This window comes from Numida meleagris, chromosome 5, assembly GCF_002078875.1.
Source record: "Numida meleagris isolate 19003 breed g44 Domestic line chromosome 5, NumMel1.0, whole genome shotgun sequence".
Classification (NCBI taxonomy): Eukaryota; Metazoa; Chordata; class Aves; order Galliformes; family Numididae; genus Numida; species Numida meleagris.
This window is the reverse complement of record NC_034413.1, coordinates 47,974,920-48,002,692: the sequence shown is the minus strand read 5'-3', so window position 1 is coordinate 48,002,692 and position 27,773 is coordinate 47,974,920. Positions and strand designations below refer to the sequence as shown.

General features: G+C 36.6%; 1 protein-coding gene across 7 annotated transcripts in view; it reads right to left on the bottom strand.

The window, feature by feature from the left end:
• PDE1A (phosphodiesterase 1A) overlaps positions 1–27,773 on the bottom strand; it is a 218,950-nt gene that overhangs the window by 19,382 nt on the left and 171,795 nt on the right. For 6 of the 7 annotated variants that reach the window (XM_021398637.1, XM_021398636.1, XM_021398641.1 and 3 more), the window contains 11 exons: positions 26,740–26,922; positions 26,224–26,290; positions 25,143–25,259; positions 23,743–23,883; positions 16,926–17,026; positions 14,614–14,739; positions 8,449–8,550; positions 8,209–8,329; positions 4,406–4,487; positions 2,700–2,820; positions 815–1,002 (listed from right to left, as the gene is read on the bottom strand). In XM_021398637.1, coding sequence (XP_021254312.1) covers positions 815–1,002; positions 2,700–2,820; positions 4,406–4,487; positions 8,209–8,329; positions 8,449–8,550; positions 14,614–14,739; positions 16,926–17,026; positions 23,743–23,883; positions 25,143–25,259; positions 26,224–26,290; positions 26,740–26,922 — 1,349 coding nt within the window. The remainder of the gene's footprint in view (positions 1–814; positions 1,003–2,699; positions 2,821–4,405; positions 4,488–8,208; positions 8,330–8,448; positions 8,551–14,613; positions 14,740–16,925; positions 17,027–23,742; positions 23,884–25,142; positions 25,260–26,223; positions 26,291–26,739; positions 26,923–27,773) is intronic. The other variant, XM_021398635.1, reaches the window with a different exon arrangement.

Sequence of the window (27,773 nt, the reverse complement as noted above, 5' to 3'; positions counted from 1 at the left end):
CAGTCAGTGTAAGATCACGTATAGTGAGACAAGTCCCAGCAGTGAAACACTATACTAAAATGTTCCAGGCGCTTACTTGGAAACAGCACAGACTGTGTGGATAATATGTTCCCAAATGGCATTCGATTAACATGGATCAAGGTTATAAATTGTGTTCACCCAACAATTATCACAAATCATTTTACTTAGATGACTGCAACTCCGGACAATTTTCAGGTATAGCTCATAAATTAAGACGCACGATGTAGGCTTGGCTTTATTAACTATCAGCTGGCAAATCAAGAGTCATTTTCAGCCTTGTTTGCGTCTAATACATTCTGTGATAGATCAAATCTTCCCATTCACTGTATCATTTAAATAATTGCCTACATCATAATCCCAAGAAGCCTGCAATACTGAATTTTGTTCCATACAGTGTGGAACAAATAGCATTTCTAATAGAAAGTATATCTTTCACATTTTTTAAGAAGCGTGGTAGCACACAATACTTTGAACTGTTGATCTTGGCATTTAAGGTGGATGTCATTATCAGTTATGATTAAACGTGCAAGAATGCACATTTCTAAACCAGCCCTCTAAAGATAAGCTGAGCAACACAGGGCCTTATTGTACAGGCGGTATAATTTCCTCTCATGCCCTGGCAACTTACATCTCCTTATACCTGCATACACCTTATATGCAGGGTCATCTAAACAGATATGAAATAAAATACATGAACACAACTATTTTTATAGGTTGAGGGAAATTCAAAAACAAAATGAGGGGATGTCTTGAAAAGTAATTTATAAAAACATTCCTTCTTAGTGTATCATACCTTCGACTGCTAATTCCTTCCATCTTTCTTTGTTTGCTTGAATTATCTGCATCAAGTTGTCCCTAAAGCTTCTTAGGTCTACAGTTGCCAGGGAATTTTCTGTGTGAGCCGCTCCATCACTTGCTGTACTTCTAAAATTGTGTCGTCTTTGTGCATCAACATTGCTTACTGCTCCCAAATTATTCTGGCTGCAGAAAGAAAAAAAATCCTGAATTATATACACAGTAGAGCATTTCAAAAAACACATAAGCAGTTAATTTAAATCAAATTATTTAGAACCTGCATGTAATCACTATGTAGAGATGAGTGTCTTCACCAAAGAATGCCTAAGATACACGACATTTCCGGAACTCATGAAGCTGTAACCTGAGAATTACTCTTGCTGACATTTTTCCAGGAAATCTTTGAGGGAAAAAAACAAAGTGACAGCTGAAAATACATTTCTTGTAGATTGGATCCTGAAAGAATGTTTATGGAGTTATTTTGGAGCAGCTTCTTAGCTATGTTTTTAAACAATGAATGGTATTTGGGGGCACACAGGAAAAATACATGATTGCTAATTATTGTGCCATTTAAAAAAAAGCAAGAAATGACAGGATATGGCACATAAATGCATTTAGTTTCATCTAAAAATTCTCTTCATGGTACATGACTGACTGTAGTCAAAGCAGGACGTAGTGGTGATAAAATGCAATCCTTCTAAACAATATGAAAAACTGAAATACTAAGAACCATTACTATATTAATATTATTAAGAAAAAATTTGCTTTAGTCACTACTTACATGCTACTGCAGTTATGCTACAAGTAAGGTAAGGTACAGGCCAAATTGATTATTTAAATGTGAATATGCAGATACACGTCCAGGTGTAAAAACAGAATGAGCTCTCTTTTCTTTTTTCATTTCTTTCTTTCTTTTTTTAAGGATAAAAATCAAACTTATTTCTGGCATTGCACAGGTAATCACATCAACCCATGACTGTTTTGTAGACACCTTTCATCACGATGCAAAAATGAAAAGTGTGACAGGCAAGAAAAACAAAAAAAACCAAAAAACAAAAAAAACCCTGCATCTCATTTATAGTGTGTTTAAATTTCACAAGTGGAATATAAGTAGAGGCAATTTTAGCTCAAGTGTTTATATAAAATAATAATAAAATGGGAAAGTGAAGAAGGAAAGTGACCTACAGCATCTTCATCAGGCAGTGTAGTGATAGGAAAAGTGGTATTGGCTTTAAACTAAAAGAGAGAAGGTCTACGTTAGATATGAGGAAGAAATTTGTTACTCAGAAGGTGGTGAGGCACTGAAACAATTTGTCCAGAGAAGCCTCCATCCCTGAAGGCATTCAAGGCCAGGTTGAATGGGCCTTTGAACAACCTGGTCTACTGGAAAGTGTTTCTGTCCACGGCATGAGGTTGGAGCTGGATGGCCCTTAGGGTCCCTTCCAAGTCACACCATTCTATGATTCTATGAATATATAACAACAAAACTCAGAAAAAAAACTGAAGCTGTCTTCACCACCTCCACTTCCAACTGTCTGTCAGAAATCAAAGAACTGTCAAAATTTTACTGAAAAAGGCTTGAGGATAAGGGAACAAAGATAACAAAGATAAAAGAAAAAATGCTGTTATTAGATATGCGGTAGAAAATGAACTTATATTTTATGTGTGCGTTCTGCTCTTTATTGTGGTTTTGCCTTTTTAAATGCAAGATCATCCACAAACAATGGAGAAATAACATACTGCAAATACAAGATAGCACCACATGATGGCAACACTGTATAGCTGTTTATATTACTTTTCCAACTGATGAAAGTATTAAGATAATTCTGAGAAGGATATTATGCCAATTCTGTCAGTTCAAAAAAGAAGCAGTGTATTCATACCCGTGTGTCCCAAATGCAGGACTTTCAGATTTTGTTGCTTCCTCTATAAGAGGCATAACAATTTTCTCCATCGAGTCCGTAAGAAGAGAAAATGTTGGTTCTACTATGAAATCAATGAAACCTGAAGGGGAAAAAAAAGAGAGAAAAAATCAGTTTTTACATTTTCACAGCTCTCGTTATTAAAAATAAATACTTGATTTCAAGCTGATTTTATTACAGTAGTCCTGATTCAGTATATTAGATATCATTCATTTAATCAAGGAAAAAATGCAAAACTAAACAGAAAAACAAAAACCAACTACAACAACAACAAACAACAACTAGTGAATCTGTGTAGATAAAACTAGACAATAATTATAGCTTTTCATTTCTTTTTCTTGTAAATTTTATGCACTGCAGAACACACCTACCATTTTGAAATGAATATTAATTATTGAATATAAGGGAAGCAAAGCTGAGCTGAGAGGCTAGAAGCCATATCACCTCCTTTACCATACAGAGCTTCTAGCCAAGGATTTAATACTTCAAAATGCTGTTTATTATTCTGTGGAGGTAAAGTGTTATTTCACAGTATGTAGGAGTGTTCTGTCAAATCAGTGAAGAGAACAAGTAATATCCCTAGGAGACAGCATTCATCCCACAGTTCTGAGATGTCAGCTCTGAACAATGTCTTTTACATTTTAAAGTGCTTGTCAAGGTATGGAATGACATAGTGAGAGAATGAAGCATTATTCTCTGCTGAGCACTTAAGAGAAAAAAAAAAGTGAAAAAAAAAAGCTAAAATGTGAAGTAGCAATGGATTTCCAGGATTCTTCATACAGCACAAGGGAGAGTAGTGGTGCTTCCGCCTAGGATCCAGCTTCCTTTCTGCAGTAGGTATGATGGTTCAAATCCCGCTCAAACAGAATAAAGGATGCTCTGAGTGACAAGATCAGACAGGATGACATGCTTCAATTCAAGGATAAGCCACTTTCACCTTTAGAATCTCTGCAGGAGTTCTGCATTCACTCACACAACAGGTACAGCTGTTAATACAGGTGGCTTCATATAATGTGCATCTAGGGTATGTCCTTCTAACTAGCCCCAGTGATTTTTACCAATTTTTATTTAATTATTATTGCTGAAGGAAATTGAAGTAGAGATAGCTAAGACCTGCATTTCTGAAAATGGGAAATAAGTTTGGCTATTGCTGACTGAAATGCAATTAGAATTGATGAGAATAGAATGCAGTGGTCCCTGTCAGCCCAGGGAAGCTTGACTGTACCATGCCAGATCTCTGCAGTCCAGACATCTGGGGTATGAATTAGCCTTAGTTGAGATACATCTACAAAATGGTACCAGGCTTTCGGATTGTAGCATAGACAGACTTTCGAGTTCTTAAGCAAGAGCCAACCTGTTTGAGAGCATGATCTACTAAGCTGTAAAATGCATATAGTATAAAATAGACTCATGTCCAGTACTTTGGTAAAATCCTCTGCTACCTAAAACCTCCCTGGCATCACACATGCTCAATAACTTCATATTCTTTAGAGATACGCATATTGCTGCTTTAAGGGCAGTTGGGTGAACAAACAGGTATGAAGAAATACTTTCTATATGATGGGATTTTTAACATATAACATTCATAATGGGTGTAAGAAAGGTCGACATGATATTGCATGATATTGTGCTCATACACAGGGAAGAAAAACACAACTTGCCATTACCTATTTGGGACTGAGCAACCAAAGTAGATTTGCGGTCACAGAGTGGGGAGAACTGAAGACCTAAAGCAGCCTCCTTGTCTCCCTGCAAACAACAATGTTTAATATTATATGCACATACTTAGTAGATGGAAAGAGAGACAAACAAATCTAAATGTTGTTAGCATTTATTCAACAGATTACTTTCTTCACTTATACTCCTAAACAAAAATAAGCCATGGGCAAAAAAAAAAAAAATCACTATTTACTTTTAGAATTATAGGAAAAGTAAAAGTCAAAATTAGAGCTTACATTTGACAGCTTTAATATAAAGGAACTTATTGAGTCTGCCAATGAGATTTAACATTTGTCAAGAAGAAAAAAATAAATATTTTATACAAAGTACTTCAACATTCACCATTTAGTTCTTCTGATCCCAGATGTGATGGGATTGGAGACATTTAGACATGTATGTAGTAGTATTGAAAACACTAAGCATTTCCTTCTATTACAGTGGTTCATCCAATGTGTAAATTTTTTTTAATGGATTTGTAAAGGTAAAGGGCATGATCTGACTTGAACTCAGCAGCACAAGCTCAATTTCATTAGTAGTATGACTTCTAGAAACCTAGATCTGAAGTATTAAACATCTAACACCTAAAAAGGCTTCCTTTGTCATAACAGTCTTGACAGACAGGGTAGTACTATGTCCACTTTAAAGCATAGTAGGCCAACCAATTTGCAAAGCTCAGAAAGACAATCTAGTGATGCAAAAAAAAAATGAAGAGAGATCTTCCAAAGGAGGACATAATTTGTGTTGCTGGATAAACCCGGCTCCCAAAATCACTAACACTGCACACTGAGAAAAAGTTGGTCTTTCAAGTAAAATGGTTCTGCATGTTACATTAGTCATGCAGACTGCTGTTTCATGATCATCCAGTGGGAAGAGGTACATGGACACACCAATTTTGCAAAGACCTCATCAGAAGCTGATCTGTGAAGGGAGCAGTACCAATCCCCCTTAGTCTTTCTGTTACATCATTGAACTAGACTTGGGAAAAGTTGAGAACTATGAAACCACTTCAGTCATGAAAACAGTTTTTTTTGTGAGATTTTTATCTCTATAGCATTTACATTTTACACCCAACTGTTCAACATTAATTTGACTTCGAAATATAGAAGAATGCAGGTTCACATGAGCAGTGCCAGTGGTATCTCCATGTAAATGCAGGAGCCAGATTGTGTTTCAACATAAACAGAGTAGTTCTAACAATTTCAGTCACTGCTAAATATAGAATTTCTAAAGCAATATTAATTTTGCAGTCTCCTCTTAACTAGGTATTGAAAAAGAGAAAATTCCACACTGGTGAGTAATCCATTTGATTTTTTTTTAGGTTTACAGGTTGTTCTTTATCTGAGTAATGAACCGTTTCATAGTTAAGGTAATACATAATTAATACTTAAATATCATATAAATCTAAGTCTATCATAAATTGTAATAATGGACACAACATTGATACCTAAATTGATAGCTAGAGTCTCGTGAGATTTAAAATCAAGATAAAGAGTGAAATAAAATCTTTTCTCAGGTGACCTTTCACGCTTTTGGATTTATGCAGGCTGAGGGCATAATGATATCAGAGCTGTAATGCTTCACTGAGCGACTTGATCTACATATTCCTTAATTCTTAAGTTTTTGGGGTGTGTGGGTGTATTTATTTTTTAAACAAGTAACTCAGATTTTCCTTGGCATTATAACACACTGCTTGTAATTGTTTTTAAAATCAAAAAGTTTGGCTTTTTCCCTGAAGTTAACACTGGGACGTTTTAATTATTAGCTGCAGTTAACAAAGTTTTTTGTCTAGGTGAATATTTATTTTTTGGTAGTGCTCACTACTTTGAAAGCTGCCTATTAAAACAATGATTTCTTGGTGGTAGTTTCAAACTCTGCTGCTTTTTCCTGCAAGGCACTAGAAGTAGTTGAATTATTATTTTTAAAGAAAAGAAGAGGAGGACTTAATGTGTCATCTTGGCTGACACAGATCTGGAAATCCCAGAAACTTCCACCACACATACTTGGATCAACACAGCAGAGGAGGCACAATCAAGCCAGAGCATCTAGGAAGCAGGAGGCCTCCTGTGTTTGTGTCTGCACTGCAGTTCTGTACCTAGTTACTTCATCACACTTTATATGTGTTGGAACTACTCCACACGTGCTGTTGTTCTTAGTCATACCTATAAAAGAAGATTCAATTCTTTCCTATTTCTCTACTGCCTAAAAGGCTTTTGAATTTTATACTGTGGAGCTGCAAAAATACACACACGGTGACTTGATTCTATTGCTACATGCCTACTCACATCTTTGAGCAGTTGATTTGTGATCCTGCTACTTCTTCTATTGAAAGGATAGGGGAACAGCTAAAACATGAGCTGATCCTAAGCACTCAAAGACCAGTGAAACACTGCTTATTGCTAATGCTATATCCACTTGACTGGACACATTGCTTCATTGTCCCATGGGCTCTGTCTAGACTCTCTCTCTGCATCTAAACTGTTTTTACAGTTTGTCATTTCTGACCTTTTCAAGTAATATATATCTGTGGTAGTCTGCTCCTCCTTTTTCCTATCAACTTCAAAATCCTCATTATTTCCATTTACAGAAATGGACACAAACTCATTATGCTACTCACTATTTCCTTAAAACGTAGTCCACTCATTATGTGGATTAAGGAATCAACTCTGCACACTGTCTCCCCAGTGCAAAACCCCACAGTCAAGGACGTCCTAATGCTCCCTCCTGAGAATTTGTATAAAGAAACACGGAACTCAGCAAGAACCTTCTAGGGTAGATCAGCCAAATAACCTCATGGCTTAACTTACTGACTTGTTAATTCTCTGGTCTCTTTTTCCAGTGTGACCTATCTGATTTGAAAATGTCAATATATAGCAAAATAATGACAGTCTAGATGTGTGAGAATTACACTGCTTCATTATCTCAACCATTTTTTAAAATTGTGCATAATTGTAAGAATTTGTAATATCTAAATTGTATTTTGGTTCGCAATTGTATTTTAGCAACAGTTACTCTAAAAATGTGCATGATCACAAATACTCCTTACAGAGATAATATTTCCCCTTTGGAGAAAAGCTTTTTGACTTGCTGAGGAATGTCAGAAAATGTCAGCAGTGACATTAACACCTATTGGGCTTTCTCTTTGAATTCAGAATTTCGTAGAAATGGAAAAAAACTTCACAAGACTGTATCTTCATTTTTGTTTAGGATATACAGCCATGGGGTTTACAGGATGATTCCCTGTTTTTGTGTTAGGTTTTTATAAAAGCAAAGCCTTTGTAATGATGCAGTATATGCATGGCAAGCACTGGCAAGAAAAAAAAATAGGAGGATTTTCTGAAATATGAAATGGAGATGGCATTTTGCATTCTTCACTGAACATGAATTCTTCCTAATTTCAAGTCCCTCTTCCTATCCTATCAGTGCTTCATTTTAACTCAAAGCATATATAATTCTGTCTACAGAATGAAAACAGCTTGACAAGTTATATTATTATCAAAAGAAAAAAGCGCTACAACACTTAGAATCCTGGTATCAGCTGAAATAGATATGAAGCTATAATAATTTCATCTTATTCACTCACATAAAAGTTGAATTAATGTCAGTGGTATGTATTAAGAGTAAGAAATATATACTGCTGACTGTGCTCGTCAATCACAACCAACAATATCCTTGCTGGTACACTTAGGAAAATACTTATTTGTGTAACATTTGCTTCTTTAACTATGATATTAAAAGATTTTTTAAATGGCACCTGTCGAAAAAATTCTTCCATCAGGGCCATGGTCCACCGGTAGTGCAGTTCCCAGGATTTTGCTGGATGGCTTATGTCTGCTGCATGTAGAATCAAAGACATGGCTTTGGCTTTGTCTACCCTGTCAATTCAAGGACATGCTCCAATTATCTCAGAACAAAAACAATTATTTGAAGTCTTTTCTTGTACATGAGCTCATTTAAAGACTACAGATAATGAACAGAATGGAAAATAACCTACCCCTCTGCCTGCTGTAGAGTATGTCGCATCGTTTTAATTTGTTGGAAATGACCCGACATATCTGTCGACAAGACCATCTCAATGACCAAGCTACGCAACTCCCTGAGAATAATTAAAAGCAAAATGACTGATTACAAACCATTTATTCTATGCATGGAACATTTCCTTAAGCAGTACTTGTTAATTTAAAACTTTCTTAACAACATTGTTGCTTTTATTACATTTTTTAAATCATTTAAATAAATAGTTAATAACTTGACCATTGAATCATAAAGGGATTCTGTGAAAGCAATGTATTTCAAAAAATGCTCTCTGTAATTTTTATTTCAGAGTCACAAAATTTTTAGCTTTTTTTTCTACTGTATAAACTATAACTGTCACCCACTTTAAGTCTTTCCTTATTTTCCAGCAGTGGAGTATTTTAAAAAAAGTCAGTCTCTGGGCTCACCACCACACAGGAGAATATATTGTTGTCTTTTATTACTGCCCTCATATCAGTGCATAGCAGGAACAACACTAAATACAGGAAGAAGACAGTGAAAACATTCAAAAGAGCAAGAAGTATACATCTGAAATGCTATTAACATTATGCCAATATACAAACACTGTCAAACTATCCTTCAATTCTAAAATGCCTTAATGTCTATTACAAGAGTTAAAACAACTTCAGGATTTGTAGTTTATCTGTATCTTGGTGTTTCACACCAAGATACGCACGGGCTTGGCCGTACTAAATGAATATAAAAATAGTAAAATGTGAATCATGTGAGAAATCTTAGTTTTCAAGTAGTCATAATCGCGCCTTGGATAAACCTCATTGGCTATAATACTGCCACAGCATATGAAAGTTCATTTATTTTGTCAGTAATAATTATTCATTTGAAGAATTCTGTTTCCTTGAGGTGGAGGGACTGTATGTAGATCTTGTAGGAATCTACTGGTTCTTTATTTACATGTTTTTAAAATGGCCTATTGGTATTGCATGTAAGAGTGATGCTTACATATGTACATGGGGGAGAATTCACCACATTAAATCTTTGTCAGTGTAGCATATCTCTTTATGAGCACACTCCTAATATTAATGGTCTTTAAGTATCAATTACAACAGTAAAATCCTACTTACATAACACTCATTGATCTTTGATAGTGTATTTAATCTTTGATTTAATTAACAATGCAGGTTTTTCAAAGGAACACATTTTAAAGACGTTTTTTCTTTTAGGGCTGTTAGAATAGCTTTTACAATGAATTATCAACACTGCTTCTGAGTTAAATTAATTGCATATTTAAGCTAATACTCCTCATTGATTTTTGTGTATTTATTCCTGACTTGCTTTGATGATAACTAGATAAAGACTCAGCCCTCTCACTTCAGCTCAAATAACATGCAGCCATAGCAACTTAAGTTTAGAAAATGTCTTGCCTTATCTGACCTCATAATAAGAGACTATTTGTATCCCGTTTCTCCTCCGCACTGCTTTGAAACTGTACCTTTCAAACATAGCCAAACCCATTAAAAATAAAAAAAGAATGCCTAAATTCATGAAAACTGAGGGCTCAGCATTGTTAAATGCTGTTTTTTGTAAAACTTTAATAATGATAACTTCTGTTCCTATGAAGATTTTCCTAGAAACTTTCCCTGTATGAAATTTCTTCAAGGAGTAACTAGAAATAAACCAGTCCCACCACTCAAGGCACACAGTCAACATGCTGCTTCTGGTAGACTCACTGTGTAACGGTAGATGACAAACTCACATTCATACTTCTGACGCCTGAAGAAGGATAAGACAATTCAGCACTGTCCTTCTCAGACACTTCTCAATATTTCAGGCCACTAAAACACTACATAATAGCTAAGGAGCGGCTCTCCGCCTACAGTCTGCAATTGTTTCCTGCCTGCACTCCCATTCATTATCAACAGAGAGACAGAAAATATAGAACTGGCAGGGAAACATTAAATACAGTTTTACTAGAGCCAAGAGGACTCAGTCTACTAGCACTGCACAAAAGATTACACTTGGACTCAGACCATTCCCAAAATATCTCCATGGAGACTCTCAACTTCTGTATTGAAGGAGAGAAAACACTGCCCGCTCCCTTAAGCAGTCCACAGCTGAAGGCTTTATGATAATACAGTTAGTGCTGCTCACACTACCACAGCAAAATGACACGTAGGCATTGCCACCTTTCCTTCTATGATCACAAGTCTGACAGTTTTCATTTATAGCACATAGCAAATTTTTGGAGCTCTCAGTTGGAAAAATACTGGTTTAGTGTATATAGTATCCATTTTTCTTAACCTATTGGTCATGTCCTTTGTTGTCATCCTTTCTTAACCCTCCCATAACTGTATGTCCTATGGATGTTTATAAACAAGTAGTAGATTAAATATGACATGAAAAAATGACATGAATAATGCTTTGATAGACAAGAGACAAGGAGCGGTACATTCATTTCTCCAGAAAGTAGTCAACCAATAAACTGAAACCAGTGTAACCAGGATTTGTTTGTAACATTTAGTCAGTTGGACACAGTTGGATCATTGAACTAAAACCTCAGGAACAGGTTAGGATGAGCATAAGCAAGTTGGAAACTGAAGACCTAAGGCTCATCTTGCAAGTCCTCAAGGCAATCCTGCTTTCCTCAGACAGAATACTGCCAGGGGAAGTTGTGAAAGAGAAGTTGTTCATTATGCTTGCACATAATGTACATTTTTTGTCAGTCTTTTTATATAATGAGGCAATATATCAATACATGCTTTACAACTGGAATGGTTTCAGACCTCAGTATTGCCTGTCCACTTGTAATTGGTGACATAACAAATGGGATGGTACAACATTGCACCTTGTAAATCAGAGGAGAAAGGGGGAGAAAAAGGGATCCCTCTTTAGTCCCTGGGGGGCTGAGCAAGAAAAAAAAGTGAATGTGGAAAATGAACATATTTTCAGAATTGAGAAAAGAGTGAGAAATAACTACAAATGTCACATGCATTATCCACAAAGGACATCCTCATTAGGATGCTGGCAGCGTTTCCCTGCTCAGACCCAAATCCTGTGTTTTAAGCTTAATTGAAGATGACAGTTTATTAGTTCATTTATCTTCTTAATGTTAACTTGTAGAAAATCAAGCATAATACTATAAAGTCATTCCCAGTCATTTTGCTTCATCTTGCTGAAATAATTAGCAGAACTACAGTTTTAATAGGCAGAGGTATTAATATAAAATAAAAAATAAAATCACCGTAAGTCAAAAAAACAGATCTGACGGTAGTCAAGAAATTAATCAGTGCGAGGAAGTACATTAAAAAGTTGAACAAATTATCATTTAAACTTGCTACCAATTTGATTCAGTGCAAACTTCAAAACTGTTGGTCTAATAGCATGATTTGCCATTTAGATCCAAAAAGTTCACTTGAAATAATTAGAAAATTGAAGCGCTTCTTTTAAGCAGCTAACAGAGTTGTCACTGCACCAATGAACAACTGTATCTGATGACAGAGTAATAGCAATGTTTTTGAATACTAGAAACAAATACAAAGAAATCATGATTTCCAAGACTGACCATCTAAATTAAGTACCAGACATCTACTGGTTGCACATGTTCTCAGTCAGACATGTGGGAAGTTATGGCTTTCTTTGGAAGAACAGACTTCAAGTGTCTGTCTAAGTGATAAACCATGGAACTCTGTGTCCTACTGTAGCTGCTTGAGCTTATTAGGCAGGTTTCATACAGACTAGACTAAGCAGTCTTTGTAGAGAAGAGAGTACTTCCAAAAAGTAAAAATAATCTGTCATACTCCCCCCTTTATTCTGTTGCAGCATATCAAAGCAATATACTATAAACATCACACACCTGGAAACCATAGGCTGCTCTTTCCACTGGGCAATATTTTCTTCCATCCTATCACACTTTTCTTCATGACATAGCAAAAGGAAATGACTGAAATGAAGAGTGCTAGCTGGCATCCAACTGCATATTGCTGCAGATATTCCCAAGCTACTATCATTCAAGAGGGTCCCCAGCGACTAATAATCCAAGACTGGGGAAGCACAGAACTGTCTTCAAGCCATCTTTGGTACAGTCCTGAACTGAAATTCAACTGCATCAGAAGGTCTAGTTTATTCCTACATATTCTCTGGTAGGACAATGCATGAAATGACACCAGCCAAGGGCACATATTCAAAGCAACTAATTTAAAGAACTGAAATTCATTACCTCTCCTACAAGTTACGAAAAAGATGAAAAAACCCACCTTTTGTTTCCTACAAAAGACGAAAGACCCCACCCCCTGCTGGCTGTCTATTGGCACAATCACTTTCTCCATTCTTAACAGCTGTTAAGAAGTGTCACAGAGATCTATCAGGCCCAAAAAAAGTTCCCAGCAGAGAAAGACCCTTGCTCGTGTTAGAATTATAGAATGTCTTGGGTTGGAAGGGATCTTAAAGATCATCTAGCTCCAACCCTCCTGCCGTGGGCAGGGTTGCCGACTGCTAGATCAAGCATCTGATCAGGCTGCCCAGGGCCCCATCCAGCCTGGCCTTGAACACCTCCAGGAACTTCAACAACATCCCTGGGCAGTCTGTTCCAGCACCTCACCACATTCTTTGTGAAAAACTTCCCCCAACATGTAATCTACATCTCCCTTCCTTTGGTTTTAAACCACTCTCCCTTGTCCTATCACTATCTACCCATGCAAAAAGTTGATTTCCCTTCTTGTTATAATCTCCCTTTAAATACTGGAAGGAGCAATGAGGTCACCCTGGAGCCTTCTCTTCTCCAGATTGAACAAGCCCAGCTCCCTCAGCCTGTCTTCATAGGAGAGGTGCTCCTGCCCTCTGATCATCCATCATGTTGGTCATGAAGAACTGGGTTTATACAGGAATTATTGCTGAAGTTTATAATTTCCAGAGATCTTTCTCCAGAACTAAATTTACAATACAAAATTTATGATAACTAAATCCAAATGAGTGTCATCTGAGAATAAATTCTTTATGAGAATGAAAAATTGTATGTTTCTCCTCTCATTTTTTACTGAAAAAAAACCAAAACATTTAAATGAGTTAATATTAAGCATAGTGGAGAATCTATTGAGAAATAACAAACGGAAAACCAAAAGGATCAGCAGACTTGCATTCAAAAAAATATTTATTTAGGAATGTTCTACTCATGTGGGTAAGTAAAATCATGTAAATCTACCATGTAAATCAATCTTTCACCTGTAAACATATACCAAACCAAAATTTGTTCTGATATTCAAAAATTTCTTTATAATTGTACATTTTGGTGAAAATATAAATAAAGCACAGTATGGCTCTATAATTTATGGTGGCATCCTTTACAGTGGAAGACCTTCCTGGAAGCAAAATATCTCTATCTGGATTCAAAGTCCACTTATTTAAAGGTTATTTTTAGGATATATGAATGATAATAGCTACATATATAGAAACACACAGAAGTCTCAAATTTAAGGGATATATGTAGTGATCTATGTTATACAAAGATAATATGCTGTTTCAATAACTGAGAAAATCATACATCTAACACTTGCTGATTTTGTTCTTGGTATTTGTGGCACGTCAGCTATGTTCCTGATTCTTTCAGACGGATGGTCAAATTTTCTTCAGGAAGTACATTAAAATTAAGAAGAAGAAAAAAACGTGAGATTTCTGTAGTGCTTCTGAACCTTTACCTTTTTTTTTTTTTTTTGACTCAGCAAATAGCTCATTTTTTTTAATGCTTAACAAGATGTAATTAAGCTGTGCAGAAATCTGCACACAGCAGAAACCTCAGAGGCAGTAGTGGTCACCCTGGCAGCAGAGCATGACTCTGCACTGTGGTTTTAAAATCCACCACTAGACAAAGGTAACCTATCTCAACAGGGGCAGTTCTGTGGTTTTCCTGAAGATCTATCTCATCTGAGACATTGTCCACACATTCCAACAACATGCCTAATAAATGCACAACCTCACTTGAAAAATTATTTGGCAACTTCCAAACAGCACTTCTTTACACCACAGCAGCTTTCCCAAATATCCATTACTCCTTCCAGAGCCAAAAGTTTCTTCCTGTAATTTGAACTCTTAAAATAGACTCTACAAAGAAAGCCTGGAGTTTTTAGTATTTTTAAATACCGGAATTATGTTTGAATATCTAAATACCACTTACCTCCAGTCATCTTTGGTTAAATTTGCCAGGATGTTCATCTCTTCTTCTTGCATTAGTCTATAAGCAGCACTTACATGATGGTTTTCAAGAACAGACCGATCATTGTACAATATTGCAACATCTGACCTAGAGTTAAAAAAAACGCACACTTTTCAATAGCATCCAAATGATAGTGCTGGAGAAGGTGGAACATTGAGAACTACTGACTATATATATTTACATATATCCAACTATGTTTACTTCTTCTATCAAATATTGATAAAGCTTCCATACTAATTGCATAAAAAATATCATTACCACTGTATATATTGTCCGTGTGAAAGTCATATTTTTAAATATATAACATTTTGTTTTTATAATAAAACTGCAACAATAATCTGTGAAGCAAACCTAGAGCTTCTTTACAGTATCAGATCACAGAGCAATAGAAATGCTCTTTTAGGCCACTTAGAAGTACTCCTTGGCAACACAACCATTTAAAATGCAATTCATTCTCAAGACAGGGGATCTACAAATAGGATGGTTATTAAAAAATTATCACCTCTATTATGAGAGAGATGTGCTTTGGCTCATGTCACTCATAATCTGAAAGATCTGAAAATGTTAAAATGTTTAAAAACTTCAATTTAATAAGTTATAAATGGATCCCATGTTTTTGCATAAAAGCAGCCACATTTTGAGCCTTGTAAGAAGGAAATGGAAGAAATGCAAAGCTGAACCTTGATTGCATTGAAGAACTTTCTAAAGCCAGACCCTTAAAGTTAGCTAGCACACTCAACTGCACCCTTTCCTTCCTAATAAGACCTTAACGTAAAATACCAGAATTACATGTAGTTTTTTCAGAAATTCGGATGCAATACAGATTTATCATACTTCAGACTTGATTAGTTCTTGGGGAACTTGTTTCCCCAGAACCCAACTTGACTTTCTAGGCAACCTTAGGTGTACCCTCTCTGCTACACTTTTCTTCTGCTGTTCCTGAATATCTCAGTTCAGTGAACTGATCAATATGTACTGCAAGGGAGGTGTAATGACTTATCAGTGCAGCTTACTATGATGTTAACATTGTAAATTCAATCCCTTTCTCTGATGAACAGTATTAAACAGCCATTGTAACTACCCACATGTGTAGTATGGCACCAGGGAAACTAAAAAACTAAAATAGAATTGGAAAGTTTACTTAGAAGGAACAAACAATAGCCTACCTAAACAATGAGTAAGCTTATGCTCATAATCATCCTAAAATCATGGGAAAATTAATCACACAAAGTTATGAAGAACACTTTGGCCCACATGGCATGCATAGTTTTAATCAGTGATGAAATTTGATATGACTATGCCAGCCTTTTCCTCAGCACCTTGTGGGCAAAAGAAACTGGAATAACACCCTGAGATGACACGTCAGGGGCAAAGAGTAAAGGATGAACTCCATCACAAAACAAATACCTGTTTGTAAGTATATCCAAGTAAGAGTCAAACAGTGTAATTCATTTTTTCACTTTTGTAATACTTCAGAGCAAAATATTAAAGATAAAAATAGAAAAGTAGTATAAACTTGGAACTACAAACTGGAGTTTATTTTTAGCAGGACTATGCTGAGGAGGAAAAGAATTATGCCTTTATTTGAGCTCCAGATCTTGAATTTCTTCATTGTTTAAGGGCACAACCCAGGGCACAAGTATGTCCTGGATTTAATTAAACTTAACCCTTGGGCTGTATACACTCACCTATCTGTATAGGTGCGTGTAAGGACACTTCTGTTCAAAGTAGTAGTATTTCTTGTACTGCACTGTTTTCTTAGAATATGTCAGTGTTTTGCTGGGCTTTCTTTGTTTTTGTTTTTGAAGAGCAAGTAAAGCTGACTCTGCAGCTGTGGATACTGAAAACAAAGTACACTCCAGAGAGGGAGAACAATAAGATGCTTTATACTAGGGTAAGTATCAGGTGTACCACTTAAAATCCAGTAAAGGACTGAACAGTGATCTTCCTTTAGTAAGCTGAATATATTTTAAGGTATATATTACTGCTCTGGACCAGAGGCTATGACATACTATGCCTGAATCAGAATGCAGTGAGCCTAACTTTCAAAATAGATTTCTTTGTCATGACTACTGCAGATGTTATCATGACTAGGAGAGGATCCTTGGTAGGGATTGCTAAAGCTGTGCTTGAAGGTTTCTCCCTGCTTACTCAATTCATAAAATCAGGAATGGTCTGGCTATTTTCTAGCAGCACCAGTAAGAGGTATGAAACACCTCAGATGAATCAACAGTGAACTCCAGACTTGATGCTTCAGGGACAACTTTGCTTACCTTGTCTGAATATGAAAATTGTTTGTGGTCCCCGTATGTTCATAATCATGGATGGCAGCTGCAAAAATCATTGCTAAAATTTCCAGTTCTGTGAGCCAGTGCTAGTAAATGAAAAACAAATCTTAGTTATGTTTTCTATAGCAGCCTAATTCACATTAACTGCAGTATTGAAGTGCTCTGCGCTACCTTCAGCTAAAGTAAACTTCATCTTTTCTTTTATTCCAGGTGACTATACAGCCATAATGCCTAAGTATTATATAATAAAATAACTCCTTGTGCTTATCTGGATGTTTCTGAGACCAAGTAAAAGCCTTTTTGGACACTAGCAAAGTAAATATTGTCAACCAAAATACATAGGCACTTATTAAGAAAACTACATGGCATACTTTGCTGTTATTTTGGGTGGGAGGTGTCTAATCTGCTAACCAATATTTGACACTTGCTAAATTATGGTAAATTCTAAAAACTTTTTACAAAGCTACGGCTATAATTTGTATTTTTAGTGAAAAAAATTTACAGTTCACAATACCTTCTTAGGTACAGTTACAGTATTAGGTTATAGATTTTTCTTTTCTAAATTATATCATACTTAGTGCTATCATATGGCTTTCAGAAAAGCACAAATGTGGTGCATAAAATTAGTATACCGTAACATAGAACAAAAGGCAAGACAGATCATCATCTATACAAAACAATACAAACTCAAGGATTTTATGCACTTTTATACCTCTTGCTAATTCAAGATTGCTCTGTTTGTATAATCAGCTCTGTTATTTTATTGTTCAAGTTCTATTTTCTTCAATGATAAATCCTTAAAGCTCCAGGAGAAAATTTATTCCATCCAAAAATAGGGGCAGAAGCATCAAGTAATAGTTAAGCCCACAGACATAGGATCGATTAAGTCAAATGACAGTCAGGTATTTCCATACATATTTCAGATTTTTTCCTGTGTAGAAGTAGGCTTCTGTCCTAAAAGATCTATGAATGATCTTCATCCATATATGTACATACATGCACAAGGGCTGCTCCAAAAGCAATGCCTCCTATTTTATTATGTTGGCCCATTATGTCAGAGGCAGATGTTGGTGGCATGGTAGTAGAAGTTGAACCTTCCCACCAATATTCCATTACATTTTGTTGCCATGAGACAGATGGTAGTAGAGGGGCAGTCTGACAAAACACCATCTGACATGGAAGTGTGTATGAAGCAAAGATGTGTCACTGAATTCCTCCATGTGGAAATAATTGCACCTACTGATATTCACTGATACTAGCTGAAAGTTTATGGAGACCAAACAGAGTATGTGAGCACAGTGAGGTGGTAGGTGGTGCGTTTCAGCAGTGGCAACAGCAATGTGAAAGACAAGCTGCATTCCAGACAGCCATACACAGCTGTCACACCATGAAATGAAGAGCACCACTATCAGCTCACCTTTGCAAATTGGCCAGTGGTGGTGACTATGTTGAAAAAAAGTGTTTTGTAGCTGAGAATTTGCTCTATCAAACAGCACTATTTTGCTCTTTGCATCTGTTGTAGTCTCCACGGAAATAAATAGGAGGCATTACTTTTTGAGCGAATGCCATGCACTGCATGAGATGTATACAGTGACAGAAGTGGTATCATTTTTTCAATAAAGAAAGGAAACAGTCAAAATTCATTACTTGTGTGAGAACAATAAAATAGGTCATTCAGAGACCAACTAAGGCAGCCAAGGAACAACAAGTACTAGCTGTATAGATTTTAAAAGGTCACAACAGAGGAATGAGAATGTACTGTAAGCAGTTCTAAAAATGGAAACGTTGACCTTCATAGTATTGCCTGTCATTAGAAACTAGGCCATGACTCGTCCTGCCTTCCACGATGTTTTCAACATCTATGTTCCATCGACATAGAATAGAAACCCAGAAATTATTAGCAACTAAAGCCAAACAAACATTTTCTTTCAGATGCTTTTTTAAACCGCAACATTTTTAGCTACCAAAATAGTTGTTAGACAGTTCATTTACAAGTTGAGAGTGCTTTGTACAAACAATATGTATAGACTACACAGAATTTTCATACTGCATTATATGAAAGTAAGTATTCTAGACACTGTAGCAAAATAGTCAAAATTCAAATCAGTGTTAAAATCAGAGGAACGGAGAACTGTTTAGCTAAAGGATTTCTAAGGAAGCAGGAGCAAGCTTTCTCTCTAAAAGTAAAGTGTATTTTTTCAGTAGGAGTGTGCAAAGCAGGTTCTGCAGGTTCTGTCATCTGGAGGTCTGGCAGACAGCAAAGAGCTGGAACCCACTTCCCTGCTAGAAGATATTGTACCATGCAAGGGTAACTTCTGTTGGAAGAAAGCTCCTTGAGAGAGCTCTCTATTGAGAGATGCTTTGCAGTACTATAAATTGCTTATAAGTAAATTGATGCATTTCAACTTTTCATGAACTCTGGTTCTAACTATTTTTTTAAACAAGGCTGGATTAAGAAATGAGTAAGAATGCGAGTCTCACAATACACTGGTTGATAGCAAAGACATTTTTTCTTTTCATTTGAGAAATACAGGTACGTGGGAGGAGAAAAGAGATGGTGGGAAGATGATCGATGACTCAAAAGTTCTTTACAAGATGTATTCCCTGGGAATTGGATTCTTAAATCTTTGTAGAGATGAAGATTTCATAAATGTTAGCTTGAGATATATATTTCAGCTGTATCATCTGGGATTTAATCTCTTGGAGAATTTAATAGATTTTCTGCCATCTGTGATCATAGAATCATAGAATCATAGAATTGCTCAGGTTGGAAAGGACCTTCAAGATCATCAAGTCCAACCACAACCTAACCATACCGCTCTAACAACCCACTGCTAAATCATGTCCTCGAGCACCACATCCAAATGGTTTTTAAACACATTCAGGGATGGTGACTCAACCACCTCTCTGGGGAGCCTGTTCCAGTGCTTAACAACCCTTTCTGTAAAGAAGTTTTTCCTAGTATCCAACCTAAACCTCCCCTGGTGCAACTTGAGGCCATTTCCCCTTGTCCTGTCACCTGTCACCACTGAGAAGAGACCAGCCCTGCTCTCACTGCAATCACCTTTCAAGTATTTGAACAGAACAATGAGGTTGCCCCTCAGTCTTCTCTTCCCCAGACTAAACAGCCACAGTTCCTTTAGTCGGTCTTCATAGGGCATATTCTCCAAGCCCTTCACCAGCCTTGTTGCCCTTCTTTGGACCTGCTCCAGCACCTCAGTGTCATTTCTATACTGACGTGCCCAAAACTGAACACAGTACTCAAGGTGGGGCCTCACCAATGCGGAGTCCAGGGGCAGGATGACTTCCCTAGTCCTGCTCACCACACTATTCCTGATACAAACCAGGATGCCATTGGTCTCCTTGGCCACCTGGGCACACTGCTGGCTCATATTCAGCCAACTGTCCATCAGCACACCAAAGTCCCTTTCTGTCAGGCAGCTTTCCAGACACTCCTTCCCAAGCCTGTAGGGTTGCCTGGGGTTGTTGTGACCAAAATGCAGGACATGACACTTGGCCCTATTGAAACTCATACGGTTTACCTTGGCCCATCGATACAGTCTATCCAACTCCCTCTGTAGTGCCTTTCTACCTTCTGGCAGATCAACACGCCCTCCCAACTTGGTGTCGTCTGCAGACTTATTGAGGGTGCACTCAATCCCCTCATCAAGAACATTGATAAAGATGTTGAATAGGAGAGGCCCGAGCACCGAGCCATGGGGGACATCACTCGTGACTGGCTGCCAACTGGATTTAACTCCATTGACCGCAACTCTTTGGGCCCGGCCATCCAGCCAGTGTTTCACCCAGCAGAGCGTATGCCCATCCAAACCATGGGCAGCCAGCTTCTCCACAAGGATGCTGTGGGGGACAGTGTCAAAGGCCTTACTGAAGTCCAGGTAGACCACATCGACAGCCTTGCCTTCATCCACTAAGCGGGTCACCATGTCATAGAACGAAATCAGGTTTGTCAAACAGGATCTACCATTCATAAACCCATGCTGACTGGGTCTGATCCCCTGGTTGACCTTTAACTGATCCACAAGGTATCCTGAGTTTATCCCTTCCATAACCTTCCCTGGCACCAAGGTGAGACTGATAGATCTGTAGCTACCAGAATCATCTTTCTGGCCCTTCTTGAAGATGGGAGTCACAAATGGAGATGGGACTGATCTCTAATTTCCTAACAGATCTGAAGTGAAGTGGCTGAATCTTGTTTGTTAAGATAGACAGGCAATATCTTCTGTAAAATACGATGATCATTCTATTTCTTTAAACAAGACGCTGAAAATATATTATTCTTCACCATAACTTTTCTAAAGGCTTGTGGAGAATCAAAAGCTATGAACACTCAAACTTCTGCCAAATGCTGAAATATGACTGTATTCCACGTGCCCATTACAGACATATGTATGACCTCCACAACAGGAATCACAAAAAAGATTTTCTAAAACTCAACTTCTTCTAACATTTGCTTCAGTGTGTCTTTCAGAATCGAATAAGCAAGACAGCCATCTTTGCTGTCAGAATCAGCTCCTTAAGATACAATAAAAGCACAAGAATTTCAAACCACATGTCAGTCTGCCAAACTCCAAGGTATTTGATATACAATTGTATCAAATTGACTACTGTCCATGCATTTGTTAGATGAATTAAAATAGGTATTACAAGGGACATACTCCAAAAACAAGTAGATCGAGAAGCTATCTTCAGATCACTACTGTTAGGGTTCAGAAAGGCTATAATTAATCAGGCAAGAGCAAAGAATGAAAGAAAAAAAAGTTAAGCAGAACATTTGTGCATGATAATGATGAATTCTCAGACTGCAAATGACATTTGGACAGAAATACTTTGCAAGCTGTGGAATCACTAGGCCTTCTTTCAAACACTGATTTCTATAAATGTTTCTTCTGCCTGGCAAACTGCATATGTTTGAAGGCACTCTTGACTAAGTGGTGTCCTAGTTAGATAACTTTCCAAGAACTTTCCAGTATCGTAATTCAGCAATTCAAATGTGAATATTTAAAAAGTGGCCTAATTTTATAGGAATATTTTGCACTGATATTGCAAGATTAATGAGATTTTACAGCAAAGTAACAGCACTGAAGTTTATGCTTTTCTGAAAATAGTTATCCAAATCACATCAAAGTGCAGTTACAAAGTTAAATTGCCTACATTGTAAAACTTGAGTTGTTGAGTCCTTTCTCAATCTCATGTGTACCTGGTGGAATAGCAGATACACAAATACAAAACAGATTCTTTCATTCAGCATTCAGAGCCTCCTAAAGTGTGTTGTAAAGTTGCTTAATCAAAGGCTAAACATCCCAAATTAACTAGTATAACTCACAAAGTTCAAACCTTGTTCTGGCATCATGAAGGAAATGTGGAATGCTATTGTCTTTTTTGAAGGGAGTAGGAGCAAAGCTGCAACAAGCCAAAAGGATGTTTGTAATTTGAATGTTTGTAATCAGTAATACAACAAAGGGATTTTTCTCCCTGTTTAACTGCTTGTCCTCCTCCAGAGACATGCCTCACATGACCTAATGCTTGCTCTTGATCTCAAAGTAGAAGACAAGGCTAGAGATGAGCCATGACGCATTCGAGCTTTTTCTTTCATTAAAATGTTTTTTTACAAGTGAATATCTTATCCAGCAGCTTTGGTTTGGAGTCAGAGAGTTGCCTAACCCATTTTTCAGGCTCGCATGGAAGTCCTTTCTCAAGAAAATATCTCAGTGTCAAAGGGAATATTGGCTAATGAAGACTCCAGATTTCACTCTACAAGTACTATTTGCACTAAAATGTAGCTTGAAAATCTCGATGCCTAGAAGTAAAAAGCTTCTTTCAAACTGCAGAATTAATTATTGCAATGCCTAGAGACTTGTTCTCTGCTGAAGCCAACGGCAAAGCTTTCAGGTTGAAAAGGCTTAGCATAGGTAAATAACTGTTATTTATTGTCTATATGTTTAAGCACAAACATTTACAGCGAGCCTGAAAATTTTCCTGTCCAAAAGTCTCATGGAATTGTTTCAAGGCTCTACAAACAGAAATCACACACTATCACCTTCCACATGTCTGGCACTTTTTAAATGATAAAAAAAGGTGTATTCATACTGAAGACAAATCATCAAAAGGCCACTGACAAATGTCCATCTACTTCCAGTCAGTATTAACTTTTGTCTTGCAACCTGGTAGTGAGGAGACTCTCACTGCTGGCATTAAATCAAATATGAGTGTTTAGAGTAAAACCGTTTGCACAGACTCACTTCAGATGCCAAAGTAAACACTAAAGAATATTGGGATATTGGAATAGTGCAAGGCAATTGCAATTTCCTGCCTAATAAAGACATATACGGCATGCAAGGGCAGTCCTAAATACAGTTAAATTCCAAAAGAAAAAGCAGCTTAGAGTGTTTGAGTAAATCTGAACTGATTCAGTATATCTTTCAATGGCCAAGATCTCAGCAGATACTAGTTTCCCTGCCTGATCACACCTCCCAGGCTCCAATGTGGAAGTGAAACATTCTCACCTGCCCACTACTGCAAATATATCTCTTTTAGTATGATATACAATGCCCAAGTTCAGCCAGTGAAAAACAAAAAGGATTTTTTTCACTTTTTCTCCTCCACATCAAGCTGGAAGAATTGTTAAAATGACATGAAGTTCACAGCCTGCATGGTAGTTTGGAATCTCTCTCTGAATAATTTTCAAGGGAGATTTTTGCTGAAGTAACACATACACATTTACCCCAAACAGCAGAGAATCTGCAAAAAGAAGTAAATTGAACTTTGTAGTATTTCTTACCATGATACCAGTATGAATCATTATGTAATGCACAGTTTGAGTAACATCAGCTGCATGGATTAAGTTGTGATATGGATTTTTGTATTTGCTGTAACCAACCTCAAGAGTTTCGGCAAATGTAATAAGATTGGGAACAGGGATCTGGGGAGAAAGCAAAAATTAAAATAAATGCTTTTTCCTGCAACAACTGCAAAGTTAATCATGCAATAAATAAACCACAAATAAGTACATCAAAGAATTTTTTTAAGAACAAAAGAATTTAAAATGTAAAGGTCTAAAATCTAACATTCATTTGGAACTCTTCACCCAATTTGTGTAGATGTTACATCCTGCTACGTACACCGTGCACAGCATGCAGTCAGTGTACAAGAGGCTGCAGAACTATTGACTAAATAGGAGTGGTTTCTCTCTGTACACATAGATTGTTTGTATAAGAAGAGTACAACAAACAGGAGTCTAACAATAGGATAATTTCTTTTTCTTAATCAGCTTTACGTTGCCTGAGACAATGTTTCCTTGAATCTGACAGACTTCATTCCCTGCCTCCTACTTCCTCTAAGCAATGTATAAAACATAGGTACTATCTAGTCCCACTTTTTCCCTGTGTAATGAAATGAAATTTTCCTTAAAATTTCTTTTTATTTATATAAAAGTCCTGCAAGGTAAACAATGAGATTGAGAATGGGCTTAAGCCCACTAAGCCAATAATTTTGTGTATTTTCAATCTGTGCTGTTAATGGTGGTCCTGATGCGGCTCTGACTATAATCATACAGAGCACTCCTGGGAAAAGCTGAATTTGAGTTATTGTATAAGTCAAATTATTCAAGTCAACTTCAAAATGAGCCAGATTCTTCCGATGGAGCAGGAAGTTTTGCAGTGAAGAGATTTTGAACTGTACTGAAACTTCAGTAATATTATAATGACAAATTTGGTACTTCAGTTTTTTATCTCGGCCTTTCAAAGTTGGTTAGAAATACACCATATTGTACTGCACTAAACCCCTCCAGTTTTGGCCAACACACAATGAATTAGATTACAAAAAGAGTACTCGGGACTAACCACAGTTTTCTGCCTTATTAGGAATCTTTCTTCCATCTGCCTATTTAATCCATTAAATGCTTACAGCATTTAACTGCTCAAGAGCAATGTCCCATTCCAAATTGCCTTGACATGGGTCTACATAGCATTCAGTTCTTCACCTACAGAAACATCTGCAGGCTCTGAGTGAAGTTTCGCATAGTGGAACTACTGACATATTATTACATACAACTTGCCATATTCTATGAAACTCTGCACTGCACTGTACAAAAAAAATAATTTCAAATGCATCTTGGCTTTCTTATATTTTAAATTTGACATATTTTTGCATACATATTTTTATCTGTGGATAGTTTCTGACCTTGAAACGGTTCAAAAGGTCATATCGGGTAAACAGCTCATACATCATAAATTTCAGACTGTGTTCTCCACTTGCTTCATTTAGGGCAAATACATCAAAGGACCATTTATCAACATCCTGTACATGTGGGGAAAGGAAAAAGAACATCATAAAGATTCAGTTTGTTGAAGTAGCATTCCAGCTAATCACTGGAAAAGATATTTGGTGTTTTTTAAGGGAAGAGGAAGAAATCAGTGGTTTTTTAATGTCCAAGTCTTTCAAACTCTTCTTGCAGATAACATCTTAATGACTATTTCAATATAAATGACAAAGATTATTGTGCCAGTTATGAACAAAATACTTGTAACATGTCCTATGCAACTATGTATGCTTCAAATCAAAGGCCTTAATCCTTCAAATTTAACATCTGGTGTAAAAATTTTCCGTAAACCTGATGAAGCTAATGTGAATATCTACCCTTCAAATTCGCTACTATGCAATGTTATTAACACTATAGCTATACAGCAATTTGTAAATAATACAACAGTGTCAGGCTCTCAGGAGAAAAGGTGAAGCACTAAATTCTTTCTCAGGGCATATAGTTCTTTATTGCATATGTAGCCGTAGTAACTTTATTATTATAAGAGACTGACTTTTAGGTAAACTACAGTGTCGCCTTAAATTCACAGAAATACTGCACTTGTTCCATAAGTTGCAATTTCTTTTATTATCTCTCTCCAAGGACGACTTCTTCTTTTTCTTTCCTAAAAAGAAAACAAATGCTGCTGTCTGAGATACTGATTACCATACTGGTGGGAGCTGACACAATCACAACTGTTACATTTTTATTAAAATTTCTATACAAATTTTATACTCTTGCTCTAGTAACACCTAAATGAAATCAGACCAAAACAGTAAAACAAAAAACAGAATCATATGCTATTTTTGAATTTTTAACTATTAAATTGCACTGATCTGTGTTCAGTTCTGCAGTACTAAATGTGTCTATGGAACGTTCAGCAGAAAAATTTATTTTACCCTAAAAGTCACTAAAAATAAGTACCAATACACTCAAATTACACAACAATTAAAGTTATTTCACCTTAAATGTTATAATCACTTCTGCTGGGTAAGCCAAACCAACCATGCTAGAAGTTCTTCGGTACATCCTAAAAGAACAAATAAAATATTCAGTAAAAGCATTTCATTTAAAAGTATTGTAACGATTTCCCTTTTTGTGTAGTCATCTTTCATAATTTGTGAATATAACACTAAGATACTTGAGGGTCTGGTCCCAAAGATGACACAAGCATTTTTATGAACTTATGAGAAAAGCCCCTCTGCTGGTGGATTACTGATTTATGTTTGTGCATTTGGCACACATCTTCATGTAGAACTTTCCACACATTAAAGTTCATTCTCAGAGTTTTCCAAAGTCCAGGAGATTCATTACAAATGTAGAGGTTTTATCTGGGTTTTTGTACAGAAATATACAAAGATTACAGAATTTGAATCCTAAAACGTGGCTCAAAGATTTGATTCAGGCTCATCCCACCATTTACAATAGACTCTGTGGTTAAATGTAATACTTGCCATAGTAAGACAACAGAGATCTCACCTTTCTACAAAAATCCCAGCCTGTACAGCATGCACAATGCTTCGAAATTTGGGCTTTTCTTCAGGTCTCCTCTTCACTATTCCCATTTCCCGTGTGAATGTGGAAGCCAACCAGTCTCGCACTTCCAGCGGGACCGAATCCGACTGGATGTCCGAGAGCTCATCCTCAGTGTCCAGAAGCCTCCTACAAAAAATTAATAAAAGTTAACTGAGAAGATGGCAGACAAGAGCAAAAGGAGTACAGACAAACAAACAGCTAACAAAACTTAATTTAATAGGAGCAAATGTAGAATAAACTCAGTGCATGTCTGCTCTGATAGACATACCAAGGCCTCCAGGAAAGCAAGCACAGCAAGTGCATTCCCTCCTTCCCCTGTTCACATCCTAGAACGTAAAAGATGCTCAAACACAAAATGTTCAAGTAAGGGTAAGTAAAAAGTTTTCCACAAGATGTCACAGTTTTGGTGGACTGAAATGCAATAATGAGTTATGAAATCCTGAAGAGAGGTTTAAAAGAGTGGCTGACCTGGACACTTAGAAAAAGAGGGATGCTACTATAACAAATAACACCAGTGATCAATCTCAACTGTCCTCCAAAATGATATAAAAGTTTACATGCAAAGCGAATTATATTATCTAACAACTCTATGGTGAATGAGTTTCAATGAACATTCAGCATACATGCTCATTGCATTACTCCATTCCTATAAAAGCAATAAGGAGAGTGAATTTCTCCTGTTTTGAGATCAATACTCCTATTGAAGGGTTGGTAACAAAATCATAACAATATTATAAAAAAATTAGATTGTAAGTCAGTTGTCAAAGATCTTCAATCATTTAAAAAGTTAGAAAAGCTGTGTATAACTAATGCAGAATAGAAAAAGTTTTAAAAAGAAACTTCACTTAAACAGAACGAGAGATCAATTTAGTTGGAAGAAACTAAAATATTCTCTAAAATAAAGTCAACTCTTCAATTCTACACTTCTACAAATGTACCAGAAGTAGGACCACTTTTTTCTTGCTATTACTCACCCA